This window comes from Xiphophorus hellerii, chromosome 11 (assembly GCF_003331165.1).
Source record: "Xiphophorus hellerii strain 12219 chromosome 11, Xiphophorus_hellerii-4.1, whole genome shotgun sequence".
In the NCBI taxonomy this organism is placed as follows: domain Eukaryota; kingdom Metazoa; phylum Chordata; class Actinopteri; order Cyprinodontiformes; family Poeciliidae; genus Xiphophorus; species Xiphophorus hellerii.
The window spans coordinates 22171410-22187531 of record NC_045682.1 but is presented as its reverse complement, the minus strand read 5'-3'; the positions used below and the strand labels follow the sequence as shown (position 1 = coordinate 22187531).

General features: G+C 35.1%; 1 protein-coding gene across 1 annotated transcript; it reads left to right on the top strand.

Annotated features, from left to right (window-relative positions):
- The first annotated feature begins 4631 nt into the window (after window positions 1-4631).
- Window positions 4632-15412, top strand: map3k7cl (map3k7 C-terminal like). The gene is made up of 5 exons (XM_032575584.1): window positions 4632-5014; window positions 6496-6577; window positions 9563-9621; window positions 10650-10765; window positions 13658-15412. The coding sequence occupies exons 2-5, from the start codon at window positions 6502-6504 to the stop codon at window positions 13836-13838; spliced, it is 432 nt and encodes a 143-aa protein (XP_032431475.1). The 5' UTR covers window positions 4632-5014; window positions 6496-6501; the 3' UTR covers window positions 13839-15412.
- Window positions 15413-16122: the final 710 nt, after the last annotated feature.

Here is a 16122-nt window from a genome sequence, read left to right as displayed (position 1 = left end):
TTTTTTCGCATTTTTGCTGAAATATGATCGGTTTTGTTGACAGTGATGTCTTTGCACGCTACTTTATCTGCCAGCGCCCTGCGACGTTCTTTACTGAGCCAAGCGCTGCCACGGAAAGCAGATAACGACCTCTAAAGAAAGACGGGAACACACCTGCTGTTTTATATCCCGCTCCAACCAACATCACAGATATCCATCCAGAAACTCTCACACATACACACAAAATGGAGCTCCACAATGCTGAGAGATGGCGAGAGGGAATGGTAAAAAGAGAAAGAGTTTCAAATGCAAGAAATTCTCAGCATCTTAAAACACAAACAACAACCTCCTGTTCACCTCAGAATACTGCGGAGTAGCAGTTTTTTTTTTTTTCTTCATTTGTCAAATTTGAAAGCCTGAGGGGGCGTCTTTTCTCCCTGCAGTCACAGCAGGTCCTATTGAATGTATGATGTCTGATGTGTTGAAAAGGTGAATACATCAGTGAGGAAGACTTTCAGTTTCAAGCTTGCTGTACATGTCAAATACTATACAATATTTTTTCTACATGCTGCACATTTCCGGTCCAAAAAAAAATCTTCCAATTAATAGTTGTGGATTTTACTGGTGTTTATAACAAAAAGTAGCATGGGTTTAATGGCACAGTTGTGAAGCAGGACCTGGACATTTTAGGGTAGGTTAGATATTAAAATTTAACAAGTTGTTTCAGAAACATATTACTATTCTCTTTGAGTGCAGATAAATTATGATCTGCCAAGTGTGGCTGAATTAAACACTTACAAATTAAAAATGTTCTTTATCTTTGTTTTGCTGTATGAACAAACAAACACAGCTGAACATTAGTATGATGGCTTTGAGGGAACCTCAGCCTTCTAGTATTTTCCTTATAGAGAATGTAGGCACTTAATTCTGAGCTTTTCAGAGAAGCTGCTTGTATTTTAAAATACGCCATGTATTTGCTCAGCCTTACTGTTATCTGTTTTAGTTTAAAATCTCTTTACTCCCTTTCAACTTAAATGAACTGCAGACATGTCTCAACCATCTTGACTTGTTTTAAGCGTTCTTCTTTAATCTCTCAGGCCAAAAGTAACAAGTTCAAGCTTACAGATTTTGAAACACTGAACAGTGTGTTCTCATCAAATCACAAATGATAAACTGGGTTTCTCTTTTTTTGCAATACACTAAAGGCAAATAGAAATTTAACCCCAAAAAATAACTACCGTAATCGGCTGTTTTCATGGGATGAAAGGGATCCGATGATGCTTTGCATGACCTTTTTCTCACCAAGTCATCTCTTAGCGTGTGCTTTTCTTTTTATCATGATTTTAAATATAAAAACAAAATCAAGCTAAAATTAAAAATCTGTGGTTTCATTTTTGACCATGAGAAAACAAAACCGAAAAATAGCCAGTATTTCAATTGGATATTTTTATATTGCTTTAATGAAAATCCATCTTTTTGTTATATTTTATTTATCTGGTTTAGTTTTTGTCACTGATTTCTGAATACAAAATAGGATGGGACAAATACTTAATGGAGTGACAATGAAACTGGAATAAGTGCTTGTGTAAACAGTTTCTAATTCACTCAAATCAAACGTTTTACTTTGGTGTGCCTGTATGTAAACTGATTGTTCTGTACACCTCCCAAAAGAATTGGACCATGCTTTACTTAATCTCGTCATGTAATGAGTTTTCTCTTCTTTTCCCAATTTTTTATTTTTTTTGTATTTAGATTAATTCAGGGATTGGGCTCAGTCCTGTGTAATAGCATTTGGTGCCTCTAATCTCCTAACCCCATGAATCTTAATCAAAACCAAAGGCAGTTTTTCTTTTCTTTTTTTTTTATCTTCCTCTAATCCACCTTGAACAAGGCCAGGGATTACAATTTTGACCTTGGCATTCTGCTCTACTAAGCAAGAATCCTTGTAGACATCCTTCCATCCTTCCATTTTTGTAGTGGGCATGTTACCTGACTGACTCTATTGACATGTTTAAATTTTTTTACATGCTTTATCCCTGTGAGATTTATGCGTAGAAAAATCTGGCAGCATATCTGGTCTTGAAACAAACACACACACAAAAAAAATAGTTTACTTGTTTCTGCTGTTCAGATGGAGAAACTTCAAATGGATGCTGGCATTTACCTGTTTGTGGTCTTGATCCAAAAACAAGAGATTATTTACGCAGAAGTCTTGCGACGATGACGAGGAGATTTACAGAAAACATTCACTTGAGAATGGTTCTTATGAAAGAAACCCTGCATGGTAAAATTGGCATTATTCTAAATTAATAGCTTTGTTGTATGAAATAAAATTCCATATTAAAATCTACAGTAGAGAAAAATGTAATTTATATTATGGATCCTTCAGAGTTGTCAGGCTCAGTTTGTGTATCAACATGTGACGTTTTCAACTGTACAAACGACAACAGGGGAATTAAATTTCAACTATGACTGCAGCATAAAAAATGGCAGATGTCTGGGTGTGTCCCATCCATCACAATGAAATGAAGACTCCCTGAGGCTGATAAGGCAGGTCTGTGTCAACAGCCTGTCAATGAAGACAAATGAGGAGGAGGAGGCTTTCAGAAGAACAGAGTACCTTTTATCTCCATCTGCTCCCCTCAATGTGTCTCTCTCCCGTTTTCCGAGTGCTTGATGTCCTGGTTGTAAATAATTCAGGGTCAATGTTGCCATCTGCTGGTGGGCATGTGAAATGGTCTTGTAGGTAAAAACAAGTCAGCTGTAGATCTTTCTTGCAACAAATGTCTAATTATTTTCTGTTATGAATTATTTTTCATGTGAAGATTTTTATTTTACAATAAATCCTCTTCTAATATAGCAGGTAATCAACACCGTTTTGGATTCAGTAGATTTTGCCATTTTGAATCATTGTGCATCGATCAGCAGCAGAGAAGTGAGTTCAGAGAAAGATCACTACTGCTGACCTACTGCAGTTTTAAAGTGGCTGAATGGTTCAGCGTTTTCCTTCATATGCTGAATGGACAACTTTCTTCATAATAATTGTGTTATTAAGGATTGCAGACCTTACTCTGCAAACATGTTAATTGTTAGCGGAATCTAGAGCTATATAAATGCAGCCACGTGGTTTTTTTCTTATGCATTCCATAATCCTTTTTTTTTTTTTACTTCAGTCACTTTTCCAGGGAGCATAGAGCTGTGGAAATGATCACCTTATCCTCTATTCTGTGAAGTGAACACTCATCATGTGAGTGATGAGTGTTCATCACTCATCACAATGCATAAAATAAAATTATGCATTTTATTTTATGAAATGCATAATTCATGAAAAAGTGACAGCAATGTCTGATCTCCCTGGAGCACCAATGGCATTTACATCTTTATGATTCAAAGGCTGTATCAGGTTTTTCTATTCAGTGCTCTGCACCTCACATACATACAGTTGCTGTGGTATGATCCATCCTTTTATGATTAATCTGTGCTAATCACTGTCTTAATCTTGGTAAAGACTTTTTCCTGGCACAGCTCCCGTCCAGATTAAATGCTAACAATCTATTTCTGATTACGGATGCAAGATTTACAAGACTTAACAAAGGGTGCTTAACCATTCTTTCCATCAAAAACTTTACTATTATGCTAATTTAGTTGATTTGCAAAAGGTTTTCAGATCCAACTGCAGGTTGCAACACAAAAGTGACACACATCAGGTCCCAGAGGTTAGAGTTTTAAATAAAACAGATTGCACTTGTCAATGATTGAATAGACTATAAACTGACTTTTGCAATCACTGGCAACAACAATTTAATCCCTGACAAGAAATCTTCAGACACTACAGTGCAAAAAAAAGTTTTATCTGTTTGAGTAGTCGTTACTACATTCATTAATGGACATATGGACATGTTACTGTAAGAGATGTATTTTGCAGGATCAAATTATTGATGAAACAATTGTCACAGAAGCATTAAATTTAGTAAAATAAAGTTAGGTATAATGTCTTCTTAAAGTATGAACCCTACCACTTCAATATTTCTGCATTTTGCCACATGAACACACCTCAGTTTATTTTCCTTGGATTTTATTTCACCTTAATTGTGAAATTGAATGAACTGTATGTTTTCCATTATTAAAAATAAATATATAAATAAATCTGAAGAATTTGGCATTAAGTTTTATTCAGCCTTCTTTTACTGGATGTCTCTACCAACTTATTCTTTTATTATATTATATATTAATAATATATATATATATATATTTTGCTATTGCGAAGGGACCATCTTTCATATTAAACAACTGAAATGGTTGCTAATTTTCCTTTGCAAAATAACTAAAACTCTTTTAAAAAAAAGTAAACTCTTTTGTGGTCTCACTTCAATGTTTTTTTTTGTTTTTTTGTTTTTTTAGTTTTCAAAAAGTATTATTAATATTGTTAGTTTTTTTTCACATAAAAAAACACATAGGGACTCAGTTTTCCTCTACAAGAACACATAAGAGATGCTTACTCTGAATAACTGCCTTATTGCAATGCTATTGCAAAGGGACCATCCCAGTGGGATGACTGTGTCACTCAAAACGGAGTTGGAGCTGTGGGCATTTTTGCAGGCTAAAGTCATGTCATCTGAGACATTTAATTGGGTCTGAGCCGCCACAGGGGGACAGTGAACAGCATTCCCGCTCTGCGTGCCTGAAAACTGAGTTTACTCCACTCCGCGTGGCTGCAGTCTGCGGATAACACATGCGTGCCGAGGCAAACTTAAGCTGTGGGTGACATTAACAGCTGAGGCGAGCAAAGTGGACATCTTTTCTTAAATCTTACTAATCACAAAATAATGAAGGGATTTTAGTAAAAGTACAGATTGAAGAAGACATTAATTTTTCTATTTTTGCTGATCTGGATTTGCTCAGGAGTGGCAACGGCTGACTTAAGGGGCAATAGGGAAGACCCCAATCCTTCCCAATTGAGGATTTACTCAACTGCTTGGATTTGAACTTTTCAGTAGCCTACAGCATTTTCTGGTTTAGTTTGGATCTGCTTCAGGTAACGATGCCTTTTCGGAACTGATTTTTGCTTCTAGCTCCTCATGCAAATAACATTTCACACCATATCCGTTACAGTGTTGATGTCTAAAACTATATACAAATTCTACTTGATGATAGTGTCATCATTAAGGCATTTATTGTATTAGTGAAACTTTTAAGAGACAGTTTTGTCATAGAAGGTCGTTGGGGGAGAGTGGAGTGAGTTTAGCAGGGTTAAAGGAGGCAAATGCCCAGATATAAAAAGCCTGCACCTCCACTGAAAGGGGTCATGCAGCCTTCATCACCAGTCTGTCAAAGCTCTGTAATTATTTAATCCCTCTGCAACTTCAAATGCATAAAGAAACTGGTGGTTGTGTGTGCTGTGTGTAGTTAGTGTATTTATAAGAGCCCACAGAGCGTTTTTATCACATGACTTATCAAACGGTCGGCATTGACTCTCATTGCAATTTAACACAACACCTGCTGAGTTCAGTATTTATTTTACCTTGCCAGTTGAAATAACATGAATGCAGATAGTTTAATTGGAATTAAAAACATTTATGAATGTTTTTAATAAGAGAAATTCCCCAAAAAGTCTTAGTGACACTTTTAAAATCAGAAAATATGAAGGCTCTAAGATGCAAATCATAAACAAAACTACACACAAAAAAAATACTACAATATAACAAAAGACTAATAAAGGTATTTAAAAAAACAATGCAGGATGACACATTCTTAGAATACATACTTTTCATTGTTTCTATGGTGTTTGCATTTCAGAGCTACTAGTAAATATTTGTAAATACTTATAAAATACAAAAAGACAATAATATAACTTTCCTTTAAATAAAAAAGAGAAAAAGGAAAAACTGTAGAGATGCACTAAAAATATTTGCTGTTGACCAAATATTTTTAGTGCCTAATGAGGCAAATCAGACAACTGCGTCATTAGATACTAAAGAATATATATTTTCTGATCAGTTAATTGACCTCATATAAGTGCTACAAGGCTGGTGTTGGATTTTCAGTGTGGATGCTGTTACTAAGTGAAAAAAATATTATAGGATTTTTGAGGTTTTTAATTGTGAACTAAGAAAAAGTTTTTGACTTCCAACTGTTATAAAAAATTCTTAATGTGGAAGTGCTTAAAGCATTTAGTCATCTCAGGTATAAGGCAAGAATCTATGTTCTTGAGAATACACAGAGACTCTTCTGTACAAGTAACAATGTGCTAATTCCTATCACAAAATGTTAGTGACATTAAAATTTCAGCTCTGTCTTCATTTTATCTCTGTTTTAAAAATTTTTTAACAGCAGCTGCTGTCTCACGCATGTGGAGGTACATTACAGCCTCTCCTTATAAATAACAATGACCAATTTCAGCAGCAAAAAAATCAACCACAAAATTCTGATCTCTCTAAAATCTCTAAAATATTGCATCTTCCATATTGTGCTTTAGATTGTTCTGACAGCTCTTTTTTTCTCCGTTGCCCCATGAAGGGATAAATGATCACCTCAACCAGAAGAGTGTCTCCTGATAAATCTGAAGTTAGAATAGCCTTCAGCCTCGATGACACATCAGGTAAACACACATGCACATACAGTACATACTGTGAACACACACGTAGCCAAACCCTTTACTATAAAACTCCTTGCCTGCACCTGTGCTCCAGGATGTCAGAATGATTAGAAACAAGTTATTTTGAGGTTTTGAGCTGCTCTTATTACTCAGCTTGTCATTTAACATCGGATCAAAACTACTTTTGGTTCGTTTCCACTATGTGTGGACATGTGTATTACATTCTGCCAACCAAAACAGACCATGCCGACTGTAGCTTGAGTAACTCCCATTCGCTTTAACTGCGGGTTCATTCTTCCACACTATATCTGAGACAGGTGTTATCACTATTTCTGTATGACCACAGCATGTTAAAAACAAACACATACCTTTGTGCAGCACTGTACTGGCAAAATGCAAATATATGGACACCAAACTACTGTTTATTTTTTTAGAAAAAGCACTTATACCCTTGAGGTTTTTCACATTTTGTAATATTACAACCATACTCTTATATTTTTTGGGTATTTGGTGTGAGTGATAACACCAAAAGCTAGGACAGAAGTTGAAGGATATTTGGTTTTCCAAATTGCAAAAAGCAAACAAAAACGGTCTGACATTTGTCTTCACTTCACCAAATCAATATTTGGAAAAGACATCTTTAACTGCAATCATGGCTACCAGTTCTTTTGGGTGTGCCTTTCTGACAACTTTGTACGTGTAGAATCACATATTTTTTTACCTTTCATCTTCGTAAAATAACACAAGCTCAATCAGATTGCATTTAGTGTTTGTGAGCAACAGATTTTACATTTTGTCAAAGCTTCATAATTGGATTTAGGTCTGGGTTTTGATTTAGCCATTCTAACATACAGATATACTTTGATCTATATTATATTATATTATATTATATTATATTATATTATATTATATTATATTATATTATATTATATTATATTATATTATATTATATTATATTATATTATATTATTCCTTTGTAGCTCTGGTTGCATGTAGGTTCTTGTAGTCTTTCTGGAAGGTGAAGTTGTGCTAAAGTCTTAAGGGGGTGGCATTCGGCCTGATTTTCCAGGTAAAAAGTGCAGTGTTATAGAACTATTAGGTAAGTGTGTTACCTTCAGTTGTTATGAAATGCTGTATGAATAAATGCATTATACTTTATGAATGATCTTGCAAAGGCCCATATAGTCAGTTTTCTAAATTGTTCTTTTTACTACCACCTACACATGTATATTAAACCTAAAGAGCATACCTTTCAACCTAGGTGCTGTCTGTCAGGATGTTTTACTGCAGTAGGGTCAGGCACTCGGACAGCAGCTGCAGCTTTGCAATGACAGAGTCAGGTTTCTCTTATAATACTAACAGTGTCTTGCTGCCTGATTCACCGTTCAGCTTTTAGAACACTGGCCTATATTTATAAGCAGTTAACACTTCCAGTTCAACCCCACCCGTCCTTGATCCCCCCTTGTCTTTCTTTCTCTTAGGCAGCAATGTGAAGAGCTATACTAGGAACAGCCATCTTAAATTTGTGTCTGAGAGGTCATTTGCCAAGCTTATTCATTGAATGCAGCTCTCTCAAGGCAATTGTGCATATACTGTCAAAGCTGCCCAGGCAGAATCTCACCTGCAAATCATAACTGGATATTTTGGATCCTCTGAGATCATATTATTGTCTCTTTGAACTCATGTTTCACAGCAGGAGATGAGCTGTGCTCCAACTGAGGATCAACGTTTAGACCCTCTGTGACTTCATGCCTGACATAGTTCAAACCCAACACTGTGTCAATCCTAAGCATGAGAACCATATTTATTCCTCTTTATAATTGGCCCAAGGCTAAAGGCTTGCCCACTAATACTCCTGATTTTAGAAGGTTGCATCACTCCAGGATTCTCCACATGTTCCACAACTCTTTGGAGGGTATGCATCACTACCGAAACAGTGCAGACAATCTGTCTGTTTCTGTATGGCTGAATCCCTGTTTGACTTTACATCTGGCCTGGATGATCTTCCTGTCCATTGCAGACAAGTACAATGCTTGTTCAGTTGTATTCTTAACCTGCATGTCTTTCAGCCTGGCAGCTCATTACCGCTGCTCAGTCAGAGGACATGGTTTATTTAGAAGTGCAGCATTGTGTTACAATGTTGTTGTGCTGTACAAGAGAACCTATAGTGTTACATTTTCACAGAAAAGCATTGAGAACAAGTTAAAAAGTTCTGTGGCGCATGAAGCAAATAATAGTTTTACTAAATACAACTATTCGGTATTAAAACCATGACTTATTTTGATCAAATATGTGCAGCAGAAGTTGCCTTGGTATTTTAAATATAAACACTATTTTTTAAGACAACTGCAATATTTAGTTTTATTTCTGATTTAAACTTGACTAGTTAATGGAAATTATCAAAATTCGTGGCATGCACGAATTCCTTTATGCATGCATTCCTTCATTTGTTTGGAGCACAATGATTAAGTTAGAGAGGCAGTTACTTCCAAAGCCCTATAAGTTTTTTCTTTTGTTTCTTTTTTGTATTTTCTCATGTACAAATTCAACACAAAGCATTCTAGAAAAAAAATTGCCTACAATTTTAGTTAACTATAGTTTACCATAATCGCAAAAGGTTCCAAATGGTGCAAAAAGTAAAGAGGTTTGTAATTTGCAGGGCAACTCCACATGTAATAAATTTGTCAAATGGCAAGTAGCGTGCTGCAGTCTAACTAAAAAAAAAAAAGAAAGGAAGGAGATGTGAATCTTGAAGGTTTCAATCAGAAATCTTTCTCAAGCCACATACTGTTTAGTTAGGTTTTAAAATGTTAATCAAAATAACCACTAGAGGGAGCTTTTGAACCACAGATGGTGCATCTCCTGTCACTATAAGCATGGGGGTAAAAGCTTCATAAGTCAACACATAATGATGAAATTGTTTGGTTAGTTGTGATTCCCAGTTTTTTTACAATCATTTCTAACAGATTATGAACTCTATTTCTTCAGATATAAAAGATGTGGAAGATCTGTCACAGGCCTTCCCTGACCTTGAACAACGTTTAGAGGTATGTAAGCGTTGTTTACCTGTATTACCTGTTGTCTACATACCTGTAAACAACGGGTATGTAGTTCTGTACTGTCCACTAATAAAACGAAGAAAATGTCAAATGTTTGTTTTGTGGTACTTCTGTTGTTCCTTTAGCCATTTTGCTTCTTGTTCTATTGTCACATTTTAATGTGAAACTCTTTCAAAACAAGATATTTAGAAGTAAACCAATTTGTCATATATAAAAACATATGTCCTAATACATTTGGGATATTATATAGATTTATCCAGATAGCACTTTAACTTTTATTAAAAAATATGTTTTATTGCTCTCAAAATGCTGTTAGTGCTCATGTTGAGTTCCAGTAGTGTACTGCTCTGAGTGTGCACATTACTCTAACTGAATGTTTTTTTTTTGTTTTGATTCTGTGCTCAAATCTGTTCTTGTTTAAAAAATTATTATAATTAAAAAAGTACTCATGTTCTCAATGTTTCTCTTAAAAAATATGACTGGTTTTTTTGGTATTTTGTGATATCTAAAAATTTAGTTTAAGGAAAGTATGTCAAATAATGTCACTTAAATTAACTGAAACATTTTAAAAACATGAAAAGATAGAATAATAATAATAGAATATTAGTAGTGTAAATATAACTAGTAATTCATCCTTAACGAAAGTACATAGTTGCAGAAGGTAAGCACAATATTGTAAAGGAATATTTAGAAGAATTGACTAGTCTAGATGGCTATATGGTGATGCAGTTAGTAGCTCTGTTGCCGTGCAGTGAGAAAGTCCTGGGTTGAAATCCCAGTCAAGGTTCTGTCTGCATGCTGTCACTGTGCTTGTGCGAGTTCTGTCCAGGCACTCTCTTTTTCACTTCATGCCCAAAAACATGACTGTGAAGTCAATTAAATACTCTGAAATTGCCCTTGGGCATAAGTTTATGTGTGGTTGTATTCCTATGTCACAGGTTTTTAGCAGTTTTGGTCAATACAAAACAAATCTGTCTCTTTCATATTTCTTCCTCTGCCTCTCCAATGTATTGCAGCCTGTGCCACCTTGCATGTCCCTAAGAGAGAGCGTTCAGGTGTACAAAGAGCACTGCAGGATGGCCAGAGAGTTCCATCATGTAAAACACGAGATCTCTGTCCTCGAGGAACGCAAGTAAGGCTTGATGATATGTACACATTATTCCAATCTTTGAATGCACAAGGAAGACTAATTACATGTGATGCAATTCTGAAAACAACTGAGCAAAAATACACATGGCTTAGTTGAATTTCTACATGCAGTTTCTCCTACACTGCTAGCACCATGGGTCTGTAGCTAATGCAGCCCTCCTTAACTGGAAACTGCTGTAGGATTCATGGTTTCCTAATTTGGGGGTTGCACTGAAACAACCCACTTCAGTATTCCTAAATAAAGAGATGCATGAAGACTGACCCTACATAAGATAAGACATGATGAGCCATGTTGCTACACTCACACTTCTTCCTTGTTGCCATTATCTAGCACTACACAAAGACTTTACATCTAACTAAAACACAGCAAACAAGCAACAGATATACAAGGACAAAATGACAAAATACTGTTTAAATAATGTAGCTACAACTTTCTCAGTACTAAACATGCTTTAGACTTTTGCTCACAATCATTAAAATAAATTTATTACGCAGTACTGAGTCAGTTTTCTTACTTCTCATATTTTAGACACACAAAGTGTTGCAAGAATGACAACAGGGATATTACTTCAACAAAATGACAGGATCTTTTCTTAAATGTTTTGCTACACTTAGTCTGTATGAAAGCAAAGAACACTGAGGACTTTATCACTCTTCAGTATTGTTTGTGTTACTTTGTGATTTAACATTTCAACAAAAATAAAATAAGTCAAGGGAAACACGTTATGCTATATTGTGGTAAGATCTTCTCAAAAAAGTATTCAGTAATGTACAGGTTTGTGTGAAAGTTTTAAAAGTCCCATGCATATGAATGTGGTTTTAAAAAATGTCTTCTTCCTCTTTTCAGCCGCTTTGTGTGACAAAAATAAACATTCACTCTTATACCCCCACATGTGCGCACACATGATTTCCTACTTACTTCCATATTCAGAAACTCACAAATACTTCAGAATGGAGGTTGTGGCCTTTTAGTGAACACAAACAAAACATAGTAAAAGACAAAACACTTCAATTTCAGTTATAACCAAAGGTGTAATCTCTAATTCATTAGTCAGGTTACCACAGAAACCACATTTCTAAACAATGAATCTATTTGTGGTTACCAAAGATGATCATCTGGTATGGTACCAACAGTCAAATTAGAATATTATTAATTATTTCCTTTCTTTCAGTAACTGAGATGACTAAGTGTAACAAACACATTATATAGACTATTTACACAAAGACTCATGCTTTCAAGCCTAATTAGGATGACTAAGTTCAGAGCTAATGAAAACATGGTATTTAAGATTAGAATAATACATCAGACTAATAAAAAACCCTTGACAGTGCCTCCCACTTTGACTGTAGGACTTCCACATAATTACAGCATTTACTGTATGCTTTCCCTGCTGTCATTATAAAAACTAATCCTCTTGTGTTGAGCTCCTGACCCTATCCTCCTATTAGTAGCATCTGCCCACTAATGTTCAGTCCAGGATTCACTAGTCATTGAATTTCTCAGTCTGCCAGTGGAAGGGGCTTCATATTCATTAAAGAACGAAACCAAACCTATTGACATTTTCAAAGCATTTCACAGAAACTATGTAGGAGATTTTAAAGTAAACAACAATAGTAATGCACTCTTAAATAGATATCAAACATTAAAAGCCAATAGCAAGCCTTTTTTTCTTTTACAAGATATACGTATAAACTTGTATATCCAAACAAGATTATTTTATTATTTAAATGTGAGCTGTAAGAGTTTAATGTCAGTATGAAATCTAATGTGGCAGGAACCAGAGAAATGATTCTTGACACCAGTGGTGATGAAACATATTAGGCTGGAAAAGTTTGCATTTAGGAGTGTATGACTGAACTAGGGATGAATAAATGAACTAAGGTCTTGTATGCAGCAATGTAGGCATTACTCTAGCTTGTTCTGGTAAAAGAACAAATGAGACAAAAGTGAAGCTCTCAATTTAATGACTCATCTATTGCTGTTCAATAACAAAAGGACAAGAAACCTTTCATAAATTACTAAAATAATCACTTTCCCCTGGAGAATTCACTCTGTTCTTACACATTTAAAGAAATCAGTAGAGAAAGCTTAAGCAAATAATCATCAGGTCTTCGGGACACTTCCCTTTTCAGGTTTACTGTACAGCTCCCACCTTTCTAGACTATGAACTTAGTACAAATGAGTGTTGCTGGAAATTGGGAGGTTTAGGTTTCCACTGATGTTTTACTCAAGGATAGACTTAGTCACACTCAGTAATTAAAATAGGCTAAATACAGTTAGGGGTTTTCAAAGACAGCTCCAATTTTTGTTGCTGTGAATAAACTAAAAATGATATCTTGACTAACAAGTGAGGAAACTGCACGGCTTTGAGAAATCTTTTCAGACTTTTTAAATTAAAATACATGCTAAATTGTTGTGCGGGTAAAAAGAAAATAATTCAAAATAAAATTATTTTTGCATTTTTAACTAAAAAAATCTGAGCTAATTTTGGCTCCTGAGTGCTTTCAACTTGGCAATTTTGATCCACAGTGCAAAAAGTTTGGAAACCACTGGACTAGTGGTCAAGACAAATGTTTGTTTTGAGAAATTAGGAATTTGAGATATGCTTTAAGATGGGAAAAGGGGCATCAACTATTATGTTGAATTAATTAGTATCACATTCCATTTGTATAAATCTACAAGATAAAGAACATATTCTACTCACAGTATGATATCATCCACAAAATGTTTCAATTTCTTTCCCTGCAGTGATTAACTTGAAAGTCCAGCATATTCAGGGAGAGTTTCCAGCTTTTTTTCTACAAATGAAATGTTCTTTCTTGATACACCATAAAAAGAAAACTCTTTGAAGGTTTGTCTTTCTCATTCCTTCAGGCGAAAGTTGCTGGCGGAGTTGGTGGAAGATGAGAAGATAGCTGTAGAGATCGCCCGTCTCGAGGAGGAGTTTCAGCGCTTAACAGAGGAGAACCACACATTGGTGACCCTCCACAGTGAGCGCAGGCAGCAGCTGGAGAGGCTTTGCCTCACCAATCGAACAAGGCAGGACTCCTCTTGACCTCCGACTTCCCAGAAACTGAGTCTACCAGACTTTCAGCTGACAGCAGACCAGCGACCAGCGACCAGCAGACTGTTTTCATGTGCAGTCTTTGAATTGTCTAATTACACTGACAGGACCTGTTTCTGTGGATGATCTGAGTCATTTATGTGAACCTCAGATGTACGCTTGTCATCACTGAGAAGTTGTTAGAGTGATTCTAATCAGCAATGATAGATTTTTAGGGTGCTGTTTTGTTGTTATTTTTTTATTTGCTGAGCCATACTGGTCATAATAACAGAACAATGCATTGCAAAAGTATTTATATCATGTGAACTTTTTTACATTTAGTCACATCATAATTGCAAAATTCAATGTATTTTATTTAAACTTTAAGTGATAGACCAACCTATTCGAATTGCACTCAACCTAATTCACTTTCATAGCCCTAAACAACATATAGTTGGCTTCAGGTGTCACCTAATCAGTAAATCGCAGTCAATCTGTGTAATGTGCTTTTTATTCAATCTCTCTGAATCAACTTTTTTTTTAAAAATAATTCTTCGGTGCAATTAAAATTGTAAGTCATTTGGGTCTCTTTGGAGATGTTGAGTGTATTTTCCCAATCAAAATAGTTCCTATTGGATCCCCCTGGATTCAGATCTGCACTTTGACTAAGACCTTCTAAAACATAACCATGCTTTCATCTAAACATTTTCCTCTTTGCTTAGATTGTATACTTAAGTTTTTTGCAGCATCTAGTATGATTTATTTTTATTTTTTGCTCTGCTTTGAATTCCAAAGAAAACAAATACAAAAGGAAGACGCTGCCAACACCCTGTTTCACAGTGGAGAGTGGACATGGTGTGTTGAGGTTGATTTGTTTCTTAATCATACAGTGTACATACAATGTATGCCAAAAGGTTGTATTACAGTCTCATTTGACAAGAACAGGTTCTTATACAAATTTACTGTCCCTCCAAATGACCTGTGAAACTTCAATGACTCTCTAAAAACAATAGTTTTCTTTCCACCATAAAAAGTCATACTTTTAATTTTTTGATTTCTAAAAACAATGTTCAAACTGTGCATCAGTTTCCTTACTTTTCATAACTATGAGCTGCTTTCAGTTGGTCAGTCACATAAAATCCCAGTAAAATATATTGAATTTTGTTACTGGAACATGACAAATGTAAAAAAAAATTAAAAAAAACTTTATGAGTTAAAACTACTTATGCAGATTGAGTGACTGTGACCTGATGTGGTAAACCAAATTCAGGTCTTGTGGAAAGTCAGATGCTTCATCTAAGGGAGCAAAATGGACCATTTTGGCTACGGTCCAAAATGTTATCACAAATTTCAGTGTTAAAAACTCTGTGAGGGAAATTAAATTACCAAACTCTTTGGAAGGAATTATAAGAATGAAAAATAATCTATTAGTAGTATATGCTGTCAGAGTTGTAAATTATCATTTACATTTTGTGATCAGTGGTGTAAGTGGAATAGTGTTATCCTGTAAATAGGAAAGTAAACAACATTAACTGCTGTTTTTTCCTCTAATAATAAAAAGACATTTTATTGTAACAACAGCATCACTTCCTTAGTTTCATTTCTAAAATCATTCACTGTTGTGTTGTGTCCTCTTTGTCAGCCTTACAAAGAAAAAGGAAGAAGGATTTTTTTTTTTTAATGACGAATGAGTTTATTCTGGAATTACGCAACACTCACCTGATTGGCTAGTTTAACTGTCTCTGGCTTCCTTCTTCTTTTAAATCATGTGACACTTGCAACTTAATTTGCCAATGATCACCATAGAATGTTTTGCTGTATCTACTTTAGGAGCTGACTTTTACCATTGTAAAATGTCATCATACAATAGTTTGCATACGAAACCAATTTCTACATCTATTCTTTCTTCAATACCTTAAGGTTCAGAGGACCTATTAAGTTTGAAGAAATTTGATGACATGTATTGTACCATTTTGTAATCAGCCATTACTCTCTTACAGGACAAAGACACACATACACACACACAGCACAACACAACACAGACAATAATGCTCTTTAGAGAAAAATTTACTTTTAGTTTAAGAACATCTTTGCAGTGTTGTTTTTCCACTCACAGGTTACTTCTCCTTTTGCTCTTTTGTCACATTTAGATTATTCAAATCATCAAATAGATGACATAAAACAAAACTAAACAAGATCAATACAAATAGCAGTTTTAAACTTGCCCCTCTTGTTAAATCATGAATGAACTGCAACTCAACAACAGTTTTGGGAAGCTGTTTAGTTTCACTAACCA